The following is a 21878-nucleotide window of genomic DNA, read 5'->3' on the forward strand; positions in this document are numbered from 1 at the left end:
AAAAAAGATACCCCATGCCCAATGGCAAAGGAGAAGCCCCAGCAGGATGGTAGGAGGGGTGAAATCACGTTTAGAATCAAGCCCCATACCTGCCAGAGACACTCAGAGGGCTCAAACAAAGCCTTGTGCATGCCAGGAGACCCCACAGAGACTGAACCAGACCTGCCTTTGAGCGCTTGAGTGCCTCCTGTGGAGGTGTGGGTCAGCAGTGGCCTGCCACAGGGGGCAGGGGTTCTGGGTGCAGCAGACCTGGGTGTGGCATAAGCCCTCTTGGAGGAAGTCATCATTAACCTCACTATAGAGCCACCAGAACTTACACAGGACTGCGGAAACAGACTCTTGGAGGGCACTAATAAAACTTTGTGTGCACCAGGACCCAGGAGAAGGAGCAGTGACCCCACACGAGACTGACCCAGACTTGCCTGTGAGTGTCCAGGAGTCTCAGAAAGGAGGTGTGGGTCAGCGGTGGCCTGCTGCAGGGTTAGTGCCACTGAGAGTGGTGGTGGGTGCCTGGGACCTTTTGAAGGAGGTCGCTATTATCTTCATTATCTCCAAGCACCATAGTTTGGTCTCAGGTCAGACAACAGGGAGGGAACACAGCCCTGCCCATCAACAGAAAATTGGATTAAAGATTTACTGAACATGGCCCTGCCCATCAGAGCAACACCCCCACAGTCAGGCTATCCCATCAGGAAGCTTCCATAAGCTTCTTATCCTTATATGTCAGAGGGCTGACAGAATGAACACCACAATCACAGAAAACTAATCAAACTGATCACATGAACCACAGTCTTGTCCAACTCAAAGAAACTATGAGCCATGCCATGTAGGGCCATCCAAGATAGATGGATCATGGTGGAGAGTTCTGACAAAACATGGTCCAATGGAGAAGGGAATGGCAAACCACTTTAGTATTCTTGTCTTGAGAACCTCATGAACAGTATGATAAGGCAAAAAGATATGACACTGAAGGATGAACACCCTAGGTAGGTTCCCAATATGCTACTAGAGAAAAGTGGAGAAATAACTCCAGAAAGAATGAAGAAATGGAGCCAAAGCAAAAACAACGCTCAGTTGTGAATGTAACTACTAATGTAAGTAAAGTCTGATGCTATAAAGAGCAATGTTGCATAGAAACCTGGAATGTTAGCTCCACGAATCAAGGTAAATTGGAAGTGGTCAAACAGGAGATGGCAAAAGTGAACATTGATATTTTAGGAATCAGTGAACTAAAATGGACTGGAATGGGTGAATTTAACTCAGATGGCCATTATATCTACTACTTGGGCAAGAATTTCTTAGAAGAAATGGAGTAGCCCTCATAGTCAACAAAAGAGTCTGAAATGCAGTTCTTGGGTGCAATCTCAAAAATGACAGAATGATCTCTGTTCATTTCCACGGCTAACCATTCAATATCACAGTAATCCAAGCCCCGACCAGTAATGCTGAAGAAGCTGAAGTTGAATGGTTCTATGAGGACTTAAAGACCTTCTAGAACTGACACCCATAAAAGGTATTCCTCTCTGATTGCCCCTGTGCAACTGCTAATTCCTTCCCCCTGCAGTACTGAAGAGTTAGCTGAGCAGATGGTAACGGGAAGGCCTTGCAATCCAGGCAGTTATTATCATTTTAACCACTACACACAATGACATAAACGACCACTACAGTTAATTGAGCACGTGCCTGGCTAGACACTAAGCTAAATGCTTTAAGTGAATTATTTAATTCCCATGACAGTCCTGTAGGGTATATATTATTATCCACATTTTACAGATGAGGATGTGTTGAAATTCAGAGAGGCAAATAAACTTGTTTACCATCACAAGTCCGGTCAATTGCAAAGTCAAATTTGAATGCGGTTCTTTTTGGACTCTGTAGTTTGTACCGTCAATCACTGTGAGGCTCTGTCTCCTTCTGCCCTCCTGCCCTCTCTCCTCTGCTCGCTGTACCTGGCATTGTCCCAGGGGTTAGATTCAGGACCTGTTGGACTAAACCTCTGCTCTTGGGGATGAATGACAGCAGTGGGCCATGGGAGCGTGATTCCCATCTGCCTGAGAACAGGAAAAATATTCACTTGTATCCAGGACCACCTTTAGGTCAGGCATGATGCTGAGGGGTGTTCAAGCTGAAAATTCAAGGTGTCTATTGGTTACATTTAATCTGGGTTTTTGTGATCATGGATCAGGTGTGGACTCTGTGCTCTCTCAATAAGCCAATTTCTCCCCTCACTGTCAGTTAGCAAGACCTTTGAAATATTCTGGCAGGTGTGTGTGTGTGGGGGTCAATAAAACTGATTCATCAGTACTGGAGCACAGACACCACTTGACCCTTGAAAATGAAGCAGGTGGTCAACATATACTGAACAGTCCTATCCCAGCTGGCCAACTAGCAGAGCCACGAAAGATTAGGGAACCAGGCTCATGGGAGGGCGGTTTCTTCTCTTAGGCGTCCTCTATGGCTTGGGGATAATGAGGAACAGTGACAGAAGGTCTAGGGCCAAGGCTTGGGAGATCAGAGAATTTCACCCTCTCTTGTTGTAAGTGAGGAAACTCGGAGTGAAATGGGTTTGCCTCAGGGCACACAGCCCTTTAGCCCTGAAGTGAAGACAGACATGGGAGTCACCTGTACTTGTCTTCGTGTCCATGGATTGAAGTGATATGAATGGAATCTGACCTATTACCTGTGTGTCTGCAAGATGTCAGTTTGACCCAATCTCATTTAACAGTTGAGGAAACTGAGGTTCAGAGATGTGGAATGATTTGTCCAAGATCAAACAGCAACTTAGTGACACTTACTGTGTTTCTAATACATAAATAATACTCTCTTGGGTTCTCTGTACCATGTGTGTAGTTTCAAACACCACACAGATTTGGGATCTGATTTCAAGTGCAAAAGGAAGTGAGGGTGAAGTGAGAGAAATAGGTGGGGAAATATTGGCATTTCTAGAACCTTTAAATGACATTTGAGGAAACAGGATAAAATGTTGGAAATCAGGAATACAGTGTGATAAAAACAATAGTTGATGCTATGGGTTGAACTGTGTACCAGCCAAAAGACATGCTGAAGTACCTGTAAATGCAACCTTATTTGGAATTATAAGATTTTTACAGATGCATTCAAGTTAAGATGAGGTCATTAGGGTGGACCCTAGGCCAGTGTGACTTGGTGTCCTTATAAGAGGGAATATTGGACACAGACACACGGGGAAAAGGAAGTTAGAATCTGAAGTAATACATCTACAAGCCAAGGAAGGTCAAGAATGGCGGGCCACCACCAGAAGGTAGAAGAAGACCTGGAACAGATCCTCTCTCAGAGCCCTCAGGAGGAACCAACTCCACTGACACCTAAATTTCCAACTCCAGCCCCCAGAAGTGGGAGACAGTCCATTTCTGTTGTTTAAGCCACTCTCTTTGTGGTGCTTTGTTCTGGCAGCCAGCAAACAAATATAATAGAAAACCTCTTATTAAGTAGTTACTTTGTGGGTCATGTTTGTCTGTCGATTTAATCAATGTTCATTTTGTATCTACTATGTGCCAGGCACTGTCTAGGGTGCCAGAGAAAGATCAGTGAGTAGAGAAGTCAAGTTCCTGCCTTCTGGAAGCTTCTAGTTTCCCTGCATTATCTCCCAGAATTCTCACAATTCTATGAAATAGGGTCATCCCCCCTCAACTTGAGATAAGGGCCTCACATTAGGGAAGGACAAAGTTGGGCCTGGTCTCTGTCACTCTGTTCCACCTCATTTACAGGGAGAAGGTGAGACAGGCAGGGGTGTGGGCCCCCAGCATTTCTGAGGTCAGAGTCCTGTCTCCCAAAGAAACCACGCCTTGGCCCAGCCTGGAGAGCCCTGCGTAGCCACATGTGAGGCAGAGATCTCGGCTTGCCAGCTCTGTCTCAAGTCCCTCCTTCCCCCACTGAGGTCGGGCTGCTCAGGAGGCCCCGTTTGGGTGGAGGATGTAAAACCCTGGCCCTGACAGCAGGCAGCTGCAGTTAACAGCTGGGCCGTGGTACGGTCACCTGCATACAAACGTTCACAGGGTATCAGCGACCACCAGAGTGTTGCTCTGTGATCCTGGTGGGAGGGGACAGAGACAAGGCCTCCGCATGATCGTATCTGAACTAAGAGGCAAGGTCAATGCTCTACAACCACATAAACTCAATGGGCGCCTTCCAGTCAGTGCTGTGAGGGACCACTGTTTACTCACAACAGCTCTAGGCCTGCTGCACCCTGTTCCCTAGGTCCAAACTGTAAGCTACCCCATCATCCAAGAGCCCCTGGTTCCTGACAGCATCAAACACAGAACAAGTCCTTGCTCTTAACTCCCCCCAAATTGCCCAGTACAAGCCTACACCTCACAACAAGCTCCTTGCAATCCCTCTTCCTGAGATGTCCCAGGTTCCCTCAGAGTGTTTCTCTCCTGCTTCAGCAAGTGATCCACCTGACTTTGTCCCCCTATCTGTGTACTCTTGGTGGTCAGCCTGGCTGTAACTGGTGCCTGCCTCACTCCCAGACCCAGGTCCCTGGGGCTCCTCCCACTGGGCGTGGCCTCTCGCCTCCCGGGAAGACCCCTCAGCACTTCAAGGGGCCCCCTGGACCTAGGTGTGGTGGCAGCCATCACCCCCGCAGGGGAGACTGTGGCTCCACCCCCGCAGTCTGTGGAAACCTCTGATGTGGGAGAGCGTTTTCCAAGGAGCACCCCCTCTCCTCCCCCACAGGCTCCCCCCGGAGCTCCTCGGCTCCATTCAGATAAAGAGGTTCAGCCTTCAGGGCCGACTGCTCAACACATTTTTCTAAGCATTAAAAAATCACTGAAGAAGAAAAATAGAAATCCCTGGGGGGCCGCACCATTCCCCGACAGCCAAGCTATTAAACTTTCAAGTCCCAGTACTGAGCGGCCTGACAGCTGGAAGGCACCCAGCCTCGTGCGTCCTCGCTAAAGCAGTTCGTTCCAGTTAGAGCGAGCTTGGGTAAGGATCAATCACTGTTTCTGGCAGTTCTTCCCAAATTAGAAGAGGCAGAAAAGCAGAGAAAAAGGAAGCATATCCCAGAGTTTAATCTCCTCTCAGAGAAGGGCTGTCACTGACCATGACTCCATCTTATCAAACAGTGGGCACTCAGGGGATCACTGGCCAGTTTACCCTTCAGGGTCTGGGGTCTCTTATTTATTTATTCTTTTTTTTTTTAAGTCTTTATTGAATTTGTTACACTATTACTTGTGTCTTGTGTTTTGTTTTTTTGGCTGTGAGGCATGGGGGGATCTTAGCTCCCCCATCAGGGAGCAAACCTTCACCCCATGCGTTGGAAGGCGAAGTCTTAACCACTGGACCACCAGGGAAGTCCCTGGGATCTTTTCAGTGAGTTTAATAGGAGGCTTTTCATAATTTGGGGAGGGGGGGACAACACTGCCTGTTGGGCAGGCAACACTGAGTTGGTCCTGACCAGGGCACTAACTCCAGGAGAAACTTCATCTCTGTGGACCTCAGTTTCTTTGTCTATAAAGTGGGTGTTAATGGCCTGAATTGTGTCCCCCTCTCCAATGTGTGTGTTGAAGTCCCAACCCCTAGTACCTCAGAATGTGACTGCATTTGAAAAGGGCTTTTAAAGAGGTGATTAAGTTAAAATGAGGTGGCGGTAGTCTGATATCAGTGGGTCCTTATAGGAAGAGGAAATTTGGACACAGGTATAGAGGCATCACCGACTCGATGGACATGAGTTTGAGTAAACTCCGGGAGTTTGTGATGGACAGGGAGGCCTGGCGTGCTGTGATTCATGGGGTCGCAAAGAGTCGGACACGACTGACCGACTGAACTGAACTGAACTGAACAGATGGAGGGAAGACCATGTGGAGACACAGGGAGACGACGACCACCTGCCAGGCAAGGAGTGAGGCTTCAGAGGGAACAATCCTGCAGACACCTTGACCTCGGACTTCCAGCCGGCAGTACTGTGAGAGAACAAGTTTCTGTTGTTTAAGCCACCCAGTATCACCCTGTCTGTGGTAATTTTCTATGGCAGCCCTGGTAGACTGATCAAGTGGGCAGACCTCCATTTTTCTGGGTGACACAGACACCGTTGAGAGAACCCACTGAGACAGTGAATAAAAGCTCCTGTTACTATCTGCAGGTGTCACACTGACATGAAGGCACTACCTGAGCGGCACATAGTGACAGTGCACACAGTTCATCTCCATGGGTTTTATCAGAGAGCAGGATTCTCAGGTGGGAATCGTATAGAACTCCCAGGGCACCTATGCCTGCTCCAGAGGGCATCTGGGACCTGGGTGAACCACCTGGCAAGTGGGGGTTGCCCAGGGGTGCCCCCTGCAGTGAAGGCCTGGTCTGGCTGGCCCTGGCTGAGCTTCCAGGTGCCTGCGGGAGCTAAAATCCCACCAGGTGCAATTCACTCTGCAGGCGGTGCTCCTGGGGACAGGCCAGGAACCTGTCGTCCTTGTCTCATTCACACTTCACAGCCACCCATGGGCAAAGAGCCTTTCCACCTTTATTAGGAGCACAAACCAGCGCTAGTAAGTTGAGTCACATCCCTCCCCAAGTAACAGTCAATTCATTTATCAGATAACCTTCCTCCTCAGAGTTAGCTGGGAGCAGGCCTGAGCAGAGGGCCCTTACCTGAAGTGGTCAGAGATGATGAAGAAATAACACAATTAAAGGCTGGGGGTGAGGCCTGGATGTACTCTGGTCAGCCAGGGAGAGCAAGGGAGGGCGGGGCCTGGGTGCCGGGGGCGGGGCCTCTGGTCCTTGGTGCTGGGGGACAGGGCTCCAGCAGGTGTGGGCGGTGAGGGGTCTTTGCCTCGGGTGAAACTTTGCCCAGCGTCTGCTGAGAGGGGGCCCCTTTTAACTTTACTTCTCTCTCCATGTCTCCCCTAAGAATTATTTAGATGGTTGTTCATTGATCCCTTAAACAGATAAATAAAAACTACCAGTTGGTAGGTTTTGTGATGGTTTTCCACTCTGTGCACACTGCTTTTCATTACTTACTGATAATGGCTGACATAACGTCTCATTTCTGCTAAATCATGTATTTGTGACACTCTGCTCTACCATCTCATTTACAACCAGGTAAATGAGCCTTTATGTGCTTTTCTCTAGCCAGACAGCGATAAACTAGGTTTTATTTTCCTAAATTGAGTCCTCATCTTTGGTAGATCAGCATAAACCCTTTGGGGGAGTGGTGGGCATGGATTACATTCTGCCGGGTTCAACCATTTTTTTAATAACTCCCTGGAAAGAGGCACCACATTTGTCCTTGGCACTTGCCTGGATTGGTTTAATTTAGTTCTTCTGGAGACTGTAGATCAGTAGAGGGTCTCTCCCATTGCTCTTGGGGTTTTGTTTTGAGAGGAGGCTGTTGAGAAAAGTTTTCTTCCCTCACACCTGGTTTGGTACTTCTCTGAGGCTGTGGGGGCTTCACCAGCCCTGGACCTGACTGGAACTCGCCCCAAGTCATTGGTAGTTTTATTTATAACTTTATTTTCTTTTAAGATAAATCATTCAATTGGTGCAAGAGCCCAAAGTAAGCCTGCTCCTATCTGTGTCTCCAGTCACCCAGCTCCACACTAGAAGCACCCATTGCCACCACTTTGTGTATGCTTCCAGGGACGGGCTGCACCCCCACCTTCCTTCCTCTCTCCCTCCCTCCTTCCCTTCTTTCCTTCCTCCCTTCCCCTCTTTTTCCTTCCTTAAGGACCTCCCTCTCTTTCTTCCTCTCTCTCTTTCTTTTGCATTAAACACAAACAGTAGCATAACATAGATAGGTTTTACAGTCTGCCTTTTAATTTTTTAAAAAAATACATATATTTAGTTTCTCAGTGGTTCAGTGGTAAAGAAGTTACCTGCCAAGCAGGAGATGCAGGTTCAATCCCTGGGTTGGGAAGATCCCCTAGAGAAGGAAACGGCAACCCACTCTAGTATTTTTGCCAGGAAAATCCCATGGACAGAGGAGCCTGGCGGGCTACAGTCCATAGAGTGGCAAAGAGTCAGACACAACTAAGGTACTGAGCATGCACCATAGTTTCTTATTAGTACTTAACAAGCTTCCTTCTTTCTTTCTTATAACTGCAGAGGAGTCTGCTGCATTACTTAGCTTTATGGGGCAATTGGGCTGTTTCTAGCATTTCACTTCAGGGTTCTGATTTGAAACCTTAGACTGCCTGATTCTGTATTCAGCCCTCACTGCCCTACCCTTTGTGGGCTGCCTTTTGTGTGCTGTGTTGCACCCACTCTTGGACTAGAGAGCAGGACACAGCCTGGGAGAGCTTGGCACTTGGAGGTGAGACCTGCAAACTGCATGACACTCTCCACCCCCCACCACCCTCCAACTAGGGGACCTGACAAAACTCTAGCATGGCTTCCATCTGCATCAGAGCATGTCCCTAGGATGACCCCAGCCCTCTTAAAATGCCTTCCTGAGAGGGCTCAAGCTCCCTGAAGAATTTACTGTTCCAGCCTGACAACAGGTCCCTGCTCTACCTTTTCTTAGACTATTACTTTGGGAAACATGAAACTGTAAATCTTTTCTCTACTCTTTTGAGATATGACTCTCCTACAACCTAGAATGTTTCCTCTAGGACCTAGGTGCCATCTCTGTGAAATGCAAACATCTGGGGACATAGCTCCCCCTCTCCTGGTTCCTGTGGGAGGGTATGATGCCAATTTCGGGGGGCTCCTTGCTCCAGTCTGTTCCTGTCGTAAAGATGTGAGATTTGTGCTTCTCCTTTGGATAAGCCATGGATTTGGAACATGGATGGCCAAATCACCTAGACTACCCTCCTCAACCTCCTTCAGTGTTCTCCTTTAGCACAAGAGCGTTTAAAAAGCCTCCTACCTTTTGTTGCAGTGGAGTTGAGCTCAGTTCTATTCTGAAGTCTCTCTCTCCTACTGCCGTAGTCTGAATATTAATAAAACCTGTTTTGCTGATTTTAACAAATGTCTAATACAGACCTTCCCTTTGACAGTTGGGAGGCCAGCTCCAAGTGCAGATTGCCCTGCAGTCGGTCACACTTGGTTCTAACTCCCAGCTTGGTCCACGCTGGGCCTGGGTTGAAGGGTCACCCTCTGGCAGGTTCTTTGGGTGTCACATTTGGTCTCCATTTCTTGGAGGGTACCTCTGAGGGCTAGTCAGCACCCCACTCCTCTCTAAACTCCTGCAGTGTCTGTGGTTTGAACCTTTCATGTAAACATAGTTGTTTATGTTACCACCCACTTAATGTCTGTATCTTCTCATTTATTCAATTCTATAAACTTAATTGGGTATTAAGTATGCTCCCAGTAATGTACATACATTATTTCATGTTATACCTATGGATCAATCATTTTTATTATGAAAATGTCAAACATACATAAAAAGAGAATGGTATAATGGATCCCCATATACCCATCACCAGTATGACTATAAACACATGGCTTTTTTTTTTTCTTTTGTTATACCAATATCCCCTCACATTTCCATTCTGTCCCAGATTGTTTTAAACAAATCCTGGATATTATTTCTTCTTCAGATATTTCAGTATGGTATTGCTAAATTATAAACATGCATTTAAAAAAACCACATAACTTCTACAAATCTAAAAATACATAGCATCTAAAAGGTAAATACAATTCTTCAATAGCACCAAATATCCAGTTCCTCTTTCTTCAAATGTTTGATATATTTTTTACGGTTTCTTTGAATAGTGGTCCAAATAAAGTCCATTTCAATGGGTTGATATGTCAATTGAATCTCTTTTAACTTATAGATCCCCCCATCTCTCCTTTTTCCCCTGGTAATTTTTGCTTGTTGAAAAAATTGGATGGTTAGCCCTGCAGTCCCCTACTGTCTGGATTTGCTGACTTCATCCCCATTGTGTCAGTTAACATGTTCATCTGACCTCTGTATTTCCCGTAGTTCTTTCTTGAGACTTAACCACTTGCAATTTTCTTTTTTGTTTGTCTCTTTATTTTTTTTGGCAAGACTACTCATAGGTGGTATTGCATGCTCCATCAGAAGGTACAAGTCTGCTGGTCTTTTGTTGTGAGATTAGTAGCTATTTGATAATTGTTATTGCCTAGATACATTATTTGCAAAGTGGTGATATTCAAATTCTGTTTTAAGAATGACTTTTATGATATACAAATAAAATTAGTAATTACATTCTTATTTGTTTTTTAACTGTAATACTTCTACAAAATGATGCTTCCTCTTTTCTTCTTCTTTTTTTAAATTATAACCATGATATACCTACAGTTCTTATAGGAAAGTCAGGAAAAATGTCTGGCTCATTATCTACCAGTTTTCAAAAAACTGAGTTGGTTCCCCAGCAGACTCCAAGGTGGCTTTTGAAGGGTAACAGTACAATACTGAATGCATAGATTTAAACATTTTTATGTATTTCAATCTATTATAGTTAATATTCTTATTGGTATTTAGCCATCTTTGGTTAGTGGGAGTTTATTCAAATTGGCTATGAAGTCTTTTACTGTGACTCTAGTAGTTCTTTATAGTTTCCTTGGTTTCTCAGACTCATTGCCCCCAAACCTGGATCCAGCCATTTCTCCAAGGAGCTTCTGTTCTTATAGTGAAAGATGGTGGTTAGAGACCAAAACCAGAGGCTAAAAATGCTCAGTACCACTGGGTTGGCCATAGTTTCTAAGTCTTTTCACTGATCAGTGTTAGGAAATGGGTATATATTTATTTTATGTTGACCTACAACCAACAACATGATTACTGAAATGATTTGAAATTCTTTTTGCAGTACTCTTCTGCATCCCCACTAGGGATTACTGTGATTTCAAAAGTCACTTGGAATAGTTCTTCTCTGTGTGATTATACCATAAATTTGAAACATAGTTGGATTCATTTGTTTCTTTTTCTTTTTGATTTTTAGAGCTTTCTCTTTAAGATTTAATTTTGTTTTATAATTCTCTAAAGTATTTGCATGGTCCCAAAGTCATCTCCACATAACAAGATAAATTAAAACAACTCTAGTGTCTATTTCTTTTCCCTCTACCTGCTTCCTGTAAGTGATCATTTAAAAGCATGTTAAAAAAATTGTTTTTTCAATTATAAGGGAATATGTATGCATGTACTCATATCCCTTCCTCTTTCTTAGACAAGTGGTAAATAACACACATATTCTCTCCACCTTGCTTTTTAACCCAACAATATATCCTGGAGATTTTCCATAATAGTTTACAGAGTTATTTCTCATTTCTTTTGTGGACATATCATTCAAAGCTTATTCAACTAGTCCCCTACTGATAGGTAGTTGGGTTGCTTCCAATTTTTTGCCATTATTCGTAGAAGTGAAACAAATAGCCTTATGCATACTTCTTGTTCATGTTTTTGCCAGTGTGTCATTGGGAGAGAGTCTTAGAAGTGGGATTGCTGGATCAAATTCAATATACATAAATGCATATAAATTTGTATAGATACTGCCAAATCCTTCTTCACAAGTGGTTGCAATATTTTCTATTCCCATCAGTATTATGTGAACTTCCCTAGAGCTTCACCTGGGCTTCCCAGGTGGTGCAGGGGTAAAGAATCCTCATGACAATGTCGGAGACGTAGTGATGCGGGTTCAATCCCTGGGTTGGGAAGATCCGCTGGAGTAGGAAATGGCAACACACTTCAGTATTCTTGCAAGAAATCTCACGGGCAGAGGAGACTGGCGGGCTATAGCCCATGGGGTCGCACAGAGTCAGACATGACTGAGGGACTGAGCCGCGCACAGCACGGAGCTTCACCAACAAAATAGACGACACATTTGTGGAGCTTTGCCAATCTGATAGATGTAAATGGTATCTCAGGGAGGTTTTCGTTTTGTTTTATTTTTTTGTATTTTACTATTATGACTGAAATTGAGCATTCTTTTATGTGGTTAAAAAATTTTTCTTTTAACTTTAGAGAGGAGAGTTCAAGATGGGGGAACACCTGTGCACCCGTGGCTGATTCATGTCGATGTATGGCAAAAACCATCAAAATATTGTAAAGTAATTATCCTCCAATTAAAAGAAATTAATTGACTATAAAATTTTTTCTTTTAATTTTTTATGTAAACGGTCTGTTCATATCTCTAGCCCACTTAAAAATAAGAGTGTTGCTGACTTTTTTTAATCCTCAAATTTTAAATGCTGTCCATATAATAGAGATATTAACCCTTTATATTCTAAGTTGCAAAGACTTATTTTTTAGTTTGCCATTTATTTTTCAGTTATGCTTATGTTGTTGTTTGAGAATGCAAAATTTAAAAAATTTTTGGTAATCAAATTTATCAATATTTTAAAAGATCGATAAGTTTGCTTTTAGATTTTGAATTATATCAAGAAAAAATGTCCCCAGAGCCAAGTTATAAAGAATTTAGCCTTGTATGGCTTCCTCTTTTACATTTAAATATAGAATGAATTTGGAATTGATCCTAGAATATAGTGAGGGATGGATGCAATTTTATTGTTTTCCTTATGACTATCCAGTTTCCTGAATACCACTCACTGAAAAGGCTTGGTTTCAAAGCCTGCCTTGATCAATACTAATTTCCATATGCAGTGGGGCTTACTTTTAAATTTTGTCTTATGTTTCAGTGGCCTTTTTATCCTTTGTTTACTTTAATGATCAAGACTTTCTAGTATGTTTTATTATCTGGAAGAGCTTTCTCTTCTTCTTTTTTAGTTTTTCTTCTTGGCTCTTCTTGCCTTTTTCCTCTTACAAATGAAATTTATAATGAACCCATCTAGCTCTAAAAAAGCAATGTTACTATTTTAAAAACTGAAATTGCATTAAATTTATAAATCAATAGGGAGAACTGGCATCTTTATGCTTTCAAGTCTTTATATTTCAGTGCATGGTACTTCTTTCCATTTGGGTCTTTCAGGAGGGTTTTATGGTGGTCTTATATAGGTTTTGGACATTTCTTGTTAAGTTCATTTAAAGGCATTTCATTTTATTTTTCGCTATCATAAGTAAGATTTTTCTCTTTCATTGTATCTTTTTTGTTATTTATAGATACAATAGCATTGACTTTTAATTTTTTAGTAACCTGGTACTTTACTGCTGCTGCTGCTGCGTCGCTTCAGTCCTGTCCGACCCTGTGCGACCCCAGGCTATGTTATTGTTTGTGGTAAAGTTTTCACATGGAACCTTTCGGATACTCCAGAAAGACTAACATTTTCCCTCTTGTATTCAAATTCTTGGTGCTTTCCAATTGTTTTCTGATCACATTGACTACTACCTTTGACCAGTGTTACACAGTAGTAGAGATAGTACTCATCCTTTTTTTTTTAATTTCTGCAGGAAGGCTACCAGTGTTTTCTTCTTAGAGACAATTTATCATTGAAGAAAGTGTCCAAATATCCTCATTATCCAGATGAGGAATTGAGATGTAGAGCGATCAAGGAAGAACTTGCCTCCAGGTCTGTGGGGCCTCAGTCTCCCCGGCTTAATAATCCCCAGGCTTTGCAGCACAACCCTATTTTTCATTATCTAGACTCCTCTGCCCGCTTCCTCAACATGGACCTGACGTTTTAACAGATCTTAAGAGATTTAAGAGTGACTAAGCACAATCTGGAATCAAGATTCCAGAAATATCAATAACCTCAGATATGCAGACGACACCACCCTTATGGCAGAAAGTAAAGAGGAACTAAAGAGCCTCTTGATGAAAGTGAAAGAGGAGAGTGAAAAAGTTAGCTTAAAGCTCAACATTCAGAAAACTAAGATCATGGCATCTGGTCCCATCATTTCATGGGAAATAGATGGGGAGACAGGGGAAACAGTGACAGACTCTATTTTTCTGGGCTCCAAAATCACTGCAGATGGTGATTACAGCCACGAAATTAAAAGATGCTTACTCCTTGGAAGGAAAGCTATGACTACCCTAGATAGCATATTAAAAAGCAGAGACATTACTTTGCCAACAAAGGTCCATCTAGTCAAGGCTATGGTTTTTCCAGTGGTCATGTATGGATGTGAGAGCTGGACTGTGAAGAAAGCTGAGCACTGAAAAACTGATGCTTTTGAACTATGGTGTTGGAGAAGACTCTTGAGAGTCCCTTGGACTGCAAGGAGATCCAAACAGTCCATCCTAAAGGAGATCAGTCCTTGGTGTTCATTGGAAGGACTGATGTTGAAGCTGAAACTCCAATACTTTGGCCACCTCATGCGAAGAGTTGACTCATTGGAAAAGACCCTGATGCTGGGAGGGATTGGGGGCAGGAGGAGAAGGGGACGACAGAGGATGAGATGGTTGGATGGCATCACCGACTTGATGGACATGAGTTTGAGTGGACTCCGGGAGTTGGTGATGGACAGGGAGGCCTGGTGTGTTGAGATTCATGGGGTCGCAAACAGTCGGACACGACTGAGCGACTGAACTGAACTGAACTGAAACTTAGTGTGTGGGAAGGGCCCAGAGGCCCCAAATGACAGGACTCGGTTTCTTCCCTTATTTTCTTCAGCAATTCTGCTCCCTCTCAGAGACTCTATGTAGCAAAAGAAGAGCCCCCAAGAAATTAAAAACAACTTTTCTTAGAAAGCAAGTTACTGACCACCTATATTACTCAAGAGCCTCAGGCCTCCTTCCCCTTGCCTGCTCCATCCAGGGAATTTTCCCAATCTTACACATCACTCTCCCTCAGAGGAACTCTCAATGTATTTCTCTCTCTTTAGTTACATTTCTAATGATACTTCAGTGTCCCTTATAGATCTGCTAACAGAGTGACTACCTTACTGGCCTGCTGTCACTTCAGAAATTGTATCTATCGAGAAACAGACTGAATGGTTTGTCTTGGGTAAATGTATTCAAGCTTTTATAGGTTCTAAAACTGCTCAGGTTCTTCCTCTCTCCACCTTTCAGGGACATTTACCCAAGACTAACCAGTAAGGTAGTCACTCACAACAGTGACCCTGTGGTCTTTCATTTATTCAGTGGGGAGGGTTCTTCTCATATCTTTTTTTTTTTTTTAAACAAAACAAAACAAAACAAAAACTGCTAGGACCACAAGTGCTGTGAGGAGAGAAACCTGGCCTGAATCTAGAGTCCCTGTTTCTGGTAATTTCCCCAAATAGGTAGATCCTCAGAGTATGGACTCTTTCTCTGCAAGGGACAGAAAGAGAGACTGTGAGAATGGGGAAAATATTAAAATCAGGCCCATTTGAAATTTGAATCCTTTTGTCTTTCGATAGTTTTGACTTCTCCGTTCCCCCAGCTGACAGCCCTTGCCGTTGGAGGTATAAGCCGCTGTTTTGTCTCATGGAGACCACTACTTTCGGTGGAGACTTCTGTGGAGACGGTCCCCTTTCTTCCCCCCGCAGCCTCTCCACAGCCCTGGCCTCTGCTCACTCCCTGTCTTTGACTCTGCGGCTGCCCCACCTCTGCTCCTACTCCTCTTTCAGGAGCAGCTCTGAGGCAGGCAGACTGCCTAATTCCAAGCTTGCGGTTGGCTTATTTGAGGATGAAGGGGCCTGATGTTGCCGCCAGAACTTGTTATCAGCATTATTCACTTGGCAAGAAAAGTCAGAGCGCTAAGCCAAGGCAGAGAGGGAGAGGACCACCTTCTGCCTGAGCTGGTGCCCAGGTCCTCCTTGACCTCTTGGCCGCCAGCTGGGAGTGCTTCCATCTGTTTTACTGCTGAGCAGAAGGAGCTGAGAGTTTCTGTTCTAACACAGCTGAGTCACTGAGAGAGAGGTTTGAACATGAAAAAGAACTTCACATACATTTGACTGTAACCAGGACGGGCATCATACTTTGTGAATCCCGGTGCAAAATGAAAGCAGAGAGCTCCCTGTGCTTTCCTGCTTTCAAAAAGCAGGAAAAGGGGTGCCTTGAAAGGTATTAGAATTTTCCTTTCTTTCTGGTTTTTCTCTTGACTTGTCATGCTCATTTTTCATCTTAAAATGATTTAATCTTAAAATGATTTAATTTTGTAATCTTTCAAGTACAGGTGTAATCAAGGCACAGATGCAACCCTCACAGGCACCCAGGGGACCGTGCCCTGTGATTTGGGGGTGCTGTGAGGCCCACTACTGAAGGGTTGCCCTTCCTGCCAGCTACCGGACTGATGTGCTAGGTCCTGGCCAGGGGTGGGGAAGTCCAGCCAGGCATCTCCCGTTCTATTGACTGGCTACCCTAACATGGAGGACAAGGGACCCCTAAGAGTACTGAACCTCAGTACTACTCTGTATGCACCTGGATCAAGGGTGGGTGAAAGGCTCACCTGTCTCCTGTCAGTTGCCTGTTGAATGCACCGTGGTGCTGCCGGTCCCAGATCTGTCCCCCTGAGATGCCACCTTGACCCTCCCTGCCCCTGTGATCAGGCCTCTGCTGGGGGTTGGGACAAGAAGGGGAGGTCAGAAGAGGCCTTGAGTTGCAAGGGGTCATAGGACCTGGCTGTCCCAGAGAGACAGGGGAGCCGAGGCTCCAAGTCCCTGACACACGCTTCACTGTGCCATTGGACTTCACCTACAAAACACGAATTCAAAGAAACAGCAAGTGAAAGTTTCAATATAGCAGCTACTGAGCCTTAAACCTCAACTTTGGGGCCTATTAGAGTTTGGGCTCCATAGTGCGGCAGTGGGCCTGCCGCCATGAGTTCTTCCAAGGCTGATAAACTTACACAGTGAAGGGGGAGGGAGACAATCTCCCCAGGCTGCTCGCTGGACTGCTTTGGTGTGAACTCCTGAGACCCGTCCTGGGTCACGTTCCATGCTGGGGCTTTGTCTGCAGGGACAGCACTCTCTTTCCCCCCTCGCCCTCTTCCTGGTTCTTCTGAAAGTACGCCTGTGTCTCCTCAAGGTTGGTGGTGAAAGCTCTTGGTGGAGGTGGAGAGGCGTGGGAGGCTCCGGGGCAGAGGGGCCTCTTCCCAGAAACGCTCTGGGAGCTCTCCATTAACACTATCCCTTCTCAATCTTTTTTTTTTTTTTTTCCTTCTCAGACAGCTATAGAAGTGTTGGACATGAAATCATGCTTGGTCCTTGCTCTGAACTTCTCCACTGCTCCTATAGGTGAGTCTGAGAAAGTGTCACTGAAATGGATTTCCCAGCCCAACCTACTCTTGGGTGACAGGGGTCCATGTTGGGTTCTGTTGGGGGCCCAGGCTAGGGAGAAGGTGACATTTTTCTCTAGGTATCCAACCACCATTCAGCCCCTTTAGTGTTCAGTTACTGAGAGCTTGACCCCAGGCCTCAAGCACAGTGCTGGTCATGAGGAGCCAAAGAGGATCAGGGAGGGCTTCACAGCGGAGGTGCCATTGAAACAGACATGAAGGATGAGGAGGGGCACAGAGGGGAGGAAGTGGTTGCAGATGGAGGAGAGTGGGCTGCCAAGGGGAGAGGGTAAGGGAGTGTTGTGAAGTGTCGGGAATGCTGGGAAAAGGTGTTTGGAGAGACAGGCAGGAAGCTCCAGGCCACGAAATCCAAGTGAGGGCAGAGGAGCCCAGGAGCACTCGGCATGCGTGGCTGCCTCTGAGCCCCCACGAGGAGAAGGCGGCACACTCTGAAATAAATGGACTGTGGAGGTTGCGGGGGGCTGATCTCTAGGCCAGAAGGGGGACAGTGCCTGGGGGATGGGTCCCTCCTGAGTTCTATGGGGACTGGCGGGTGGGAGTCTAGGGCTCCATGACCTGCACCCAGGGAGGCAGTGGGCCCCACTCCCCGAGGGAAAGGCGTCATTTCTCAGCGCCCAGAAGCTGGGCCTGCTGTTTGGGGCTAGATGGGGCTTAGGAGGAAGCTATCTCCCGCGGCCCTTGGGTGATGAGGACACTGCTTGGGGATGGGGGAGTAAGAGGTCATTTTAAGGCCCTGAAGGGGGCTATGGTCCCCATAGCAACCTCAGGGCCCGTGGCCCAGCTCCCAGGGGGGCAGGTCCTCTTTGAGGACACACAGCCCTTCATAATCCATGCAGCTCCCTGTCATATCTTCTTTCAGTTCATGCTCATAGTGGCCCCTTTCCACTGGTGAGGTGTTCATCCATCTCAAAGACAGGGAAAGGGAGGTGTGGGGTGGATGTGCCCCTCACATGGACGAACCAGAGCCAGGATTTGAAGGGAACAGGTCCCTCTCAGTGTTGACCTTCGATTGTGTATGTGCCTCTAGGGATCTGCAGTGCCAGGAATGAAACTGTCTTTCTAGGCTATTAGTAGCTGATTTTACTAAGTACATGACACTCAGTTAACCCCCTAACAGCTCCACACAGTAGATACAGTGACGCCCAAATTGCAAATGAGGAAACAAGCTCAGAGAAGTTACGTAACTGACTCAAAGCCACCCAGCTGGAAGGTAGCAGAGCCAACATCCAAATTCAGGTTCCCCTGACCTTTCCATGTGCCTCAGTGAGCCTAGTATGTGAGGGCCTAGACACACAAATGACACAGGACAACATGGCAACCGCCGCAGTGGATGTGTGTGCAGGCTGTCACGGGGCCACAGAGGCAGAGCCAGGCCGAGGGCACGTGGTGTGTGCATGGCCTCCCGGGTGGGTGGTGTGGCTGGGACAGAGGTGACTTTGGAGGGCCCTGTGGACTGAGCTCAGGGTTGTGGATTTAGTCCATCGGTGAGGAGAAGCCCAGAGGGTTCAGGCAGGGTCATAATGCAGAATTTGCATTATGGATTGCATGTGTCCAAAAGATCACTCTGGTGATGGGGTGGAGAATACGAGGTGGAGAGAAGGTGTTAGTAAAGCTGAAGGCGGAGGCCTGGAGTCGGATCGCCCACATGGGTCAGTTTTGCAACAGCAGCAGAGGAAAAACTGTGTGTCTTTCTCAGATATGTAGGATTTTCTTTTTTTTTTTTTTTGTAGATGAAACAGAGCTAGATATGGCTGGAGGACTGGGCCATGTGGAACAGAAATAATTCCATTTTACAGGTTGTTCTAACTGTATCTTCAAGTCTGTGTTTCGTAAAAGAGGAAAAAGGGAACTCTATATTCATAGCTAGAATCTCAAGTCACTTAAAATGAAAATGACCTCTATTTGGGGGCTGACTGTCTTGGTGTCCAGCCCACAGCACTGTACCTGTACACTCTCAGTATGCACTTTTCTGATCTGTAGTCTACCTATGGGCAGGACCTATGCAACTTATTTATCTATGGACTTGCTGGAATACCCATGGCATTATTATACCCATTTTACAGATAAGGAAACTGAGGCTCAAAGAAGTTGGGCAACCTGCTGAAGCCTCTGAAGCCAGAATAAGTCAGTCTCTGTTGAACACGGACTAAGTTTAGTCACTGTACTTTTTGACTTAGGAATTGGGACATTTGACTTATAAAAAGTCTGTGTGGCAGCTGAGTGCAAGAAATTATCTGGCAGGAGCTGAAATATTGGAATATTCCAATAAAGAAATATTGGAATAGGGGCATTCTGGTGGCTTGTAGGACACAAATATTTGGAATTATTACTGTTGGAGAGAACCCTGGAGGAATGGCTGGCTGAGATTTGTCAGCTTCAAGGCCCCAGGCTGCTCTGAGATGGCTCTCCTCACAACACAGATGGATGTGAGCGGAACAGCAGCTCTGAGGAAGAGCCAAGAGGACAGTGTTGGGTGTCGTGTGTACTGTGCTGTCTGCGGGCACCAGCTGGCAGTGGAGAAGCCTCTAGGGGGTGAAGTGGGAGGCAAGAGGGGCAAATGAGGAGCGCCTGAGTGTGTCTGCCCAGCATCACCCAGTCACACACGAATGAAGGTCTGTGACGTCCCGCTGTGGGCTGTGTGCTGAGCCCCAGGGTGCAAGGGGTCTGAGCTGGCAGTTCCTGGCTGGGCTAGAGGCTGATTTAGCTCAGAGGGATGCCAAGGACAGCATTTGTGGGAGGAGGAAAACAGAGAAGCCAGCCACCCACAAAGAGACAGATGAAATGTGCAAAGCTGGCTGCGGGCCCAGTGTCAGAACCGCAGGCTGCAAGCAGATGTGACTGATGATCTCAGCGCCCTGCAGAACCACCCTGGAGAGGTCCTGACCAAGCAAGGAGAAAACCTCTGTGCCCTGCCCTGGTCAATAAGGTAGCCACTGGCCACTTGTGGCTGTTTAAATTTAAAGGAATGAAAATGAAATAAAAGAGAAATGTCAGTTCCTCAGTCTCATTAACCACACATCAAGTGCTCAACAGCCAGAGATAACTAGGTGGTATGGATACAGTACATTTCCATCATTGCAGAACTTCTATCCCAATGTAACTTATCTCAGTAATAATTTTAGTGTTGATTATATGTTGAAATAACATTTAAAATATAATGAGTTAAATAAAGTATACTAATATGAGCCTCACATGTTTCTTTTTACTTTTATTACCATGGGTAGTAAATTTGTCAATGACCTGCATGGCTCAGATTTCCAAGGGACAGCCCTGAATTGATGCAAGTAGGAACACGCCTCCATTTAGCCATCGTTTCTAATGCCACAGCCATTTGGTGGTGATGATGGCTTGACGATGGCTGTAAAAACCATTCCGCTTGATGATGGCTGTAAAAACCCTTTCTTAACACAAAGTTACAGAGTCAGCCTAGGCTGAGGGGAGAAATCCAAGCTTTGGAGCTGGGACAATTTAGGTTCCCATCTCAGCTCTGTTTCCCCATCGGCTATGTGGTTTGGGGCACATAACTTCTTTGTGCCTCAATTTTCTCGTCTAAAAATGCAACCAGTGAACGATCCTCTCTGCACAGTACTGCTTTGAACCCTAGAGGAGACAGTGTCTGCAGAGGGTCTGGCATGGGCCCGGCCCTGAGGGCACCTTAATAAATAGTGCCCCCTTTGATTATTTTTATCATGGTCATTAATGTTTTTAGCATGGAAGTGTAAGGGGTTATGGTCAGTCTCTCTGGCCTCAGGCCACTCACTTCCCTGTCCCCCACCCCCACCGCGCCTCAGCACCCTTGCTCTCTTTAATGCCCCCCAGAGATGGGGCAGCAGGCAGCCAGTCAGCTTCCTCTCTCAGGCACTCACCTGCTGGCAGCTGCTGGCCCATGAGGCCCGGAGGGCGCCCCAGTTCTCTGAGCGCGTGGCTTTGCTCTCCAGGTGCATGCGCAGCTGTGCCTCCAGCTCCTGGCTGACTTTCTCCAGGGCGTGTACCTTGGCCATGTATTCCACCAGGCAGCCCCCCAGGTCCTCGACTGCACCGAGGTCCCTCTCCAGGCTGGGAGCGGGTGCTGTGGCCAGGCCTGAGCTCCGCAGGCCCTGCAGGAAGACGCTGCTGATGCCCAGGGCCCTGCGGGTCACGCGGGCGCCCAGGCCACCTGTGGGCCCACTGGGTGTCATCCCTACGTAGACCCTGGGTGTTCGGACAAGACCACCCACGGCAATGGTCCTGGAAGCTGGGAGGCCGTCCAGGGAGGACGGTGACTGAGCTGCCCTGAAGGAGACCTTGTGCCTCTGCAGAGGCATGCTGGAGCCGGCCCCCGCGGGCGCTTCCACCACCACCCGCCGAGTGCTCATCTCCCCTTCTGCCTCTGCTGTGCCTGGTGGACTAACAGAGCCCAGTGGTTTTTGGTTTCCAGCCCCAGCATCCCCGTGACTGGGCCTCTCTGGAAGCTTCCCTGTGCCAGGGCTGCTTTGTCTGCTGTTTTCCATGAGTTTCCACCATTCACCAAGCTGAAAGGGAAGCGGCCCGCCCAGGGCTGTGTGCAGAGAGGCGCTCAGGCATTCTCAGCAGGATCATGTGCCTGACCTCCTAGATTTTTCTGCGGGTGGTGGGGAGGCTGGATCCGTGTAGGCCGTGGGGGTGGCTCATCTGGGCCTGTGTATTTCACTACCTAAGAGGGCAAGGCCAGCACCCAGCAGTCCCATTTCACGGATGACAAAACTGAAGCTCAGGGCCATTAGATCAGAAGTAGAGAGAGCGGCTGGGCCAGGACTGACTCCAGGTGCATCAGGGCTACCGTCAGGGCTCACCAGCCTTACCTGCGCTGT

The 21878-nt window shown here is 46.5% G+C and overlaps 1 protein-coding gene across 2 annotated transcripts in view; it reads right to left on the reverse strand.

Moving 5' to 3' along the window:
* BFSP2 (beaded filament structural protein 2) overlaps positions 1–21474 on the reverse strand; it is a 72693-nt gene extending 51219 nt beyond the window's left edge. Inside the window, exon 1 of one of the 2 annotated variants that reach the window (XM_043474388.1) lies at positions 20916–21474. In XM_043474388.1, the coding sequence (XP_043330323.1) occupies positions 20916–21404 (489 nt within the window). In that variant the 5' untranslated portion in view covers positions 21405–21474. The remainder of the gene's footprint in view (positions 1–20915) is intronic. The other variant, XM_043474389.1, reaches the window with a different exon arrangement.
* Between the last annotated feature and the right edge of the window lie 404 nt (positions 21475–21878).

Source organism: Cervus canadensis, chromosome 7 (genome assembly GCF_019320065.1).
Source record: "Cervus canadensis isolate Bull #8, Minnesota chromosome 7, ASM1932006v1, whole genome shotgun sequence".
Taxonomy (NCBI): Eukaryota; Metazoa; Chordata; class Mammalia; order Artiodactyla; family Cervidae; genus Cervus; species Cervus canadensis.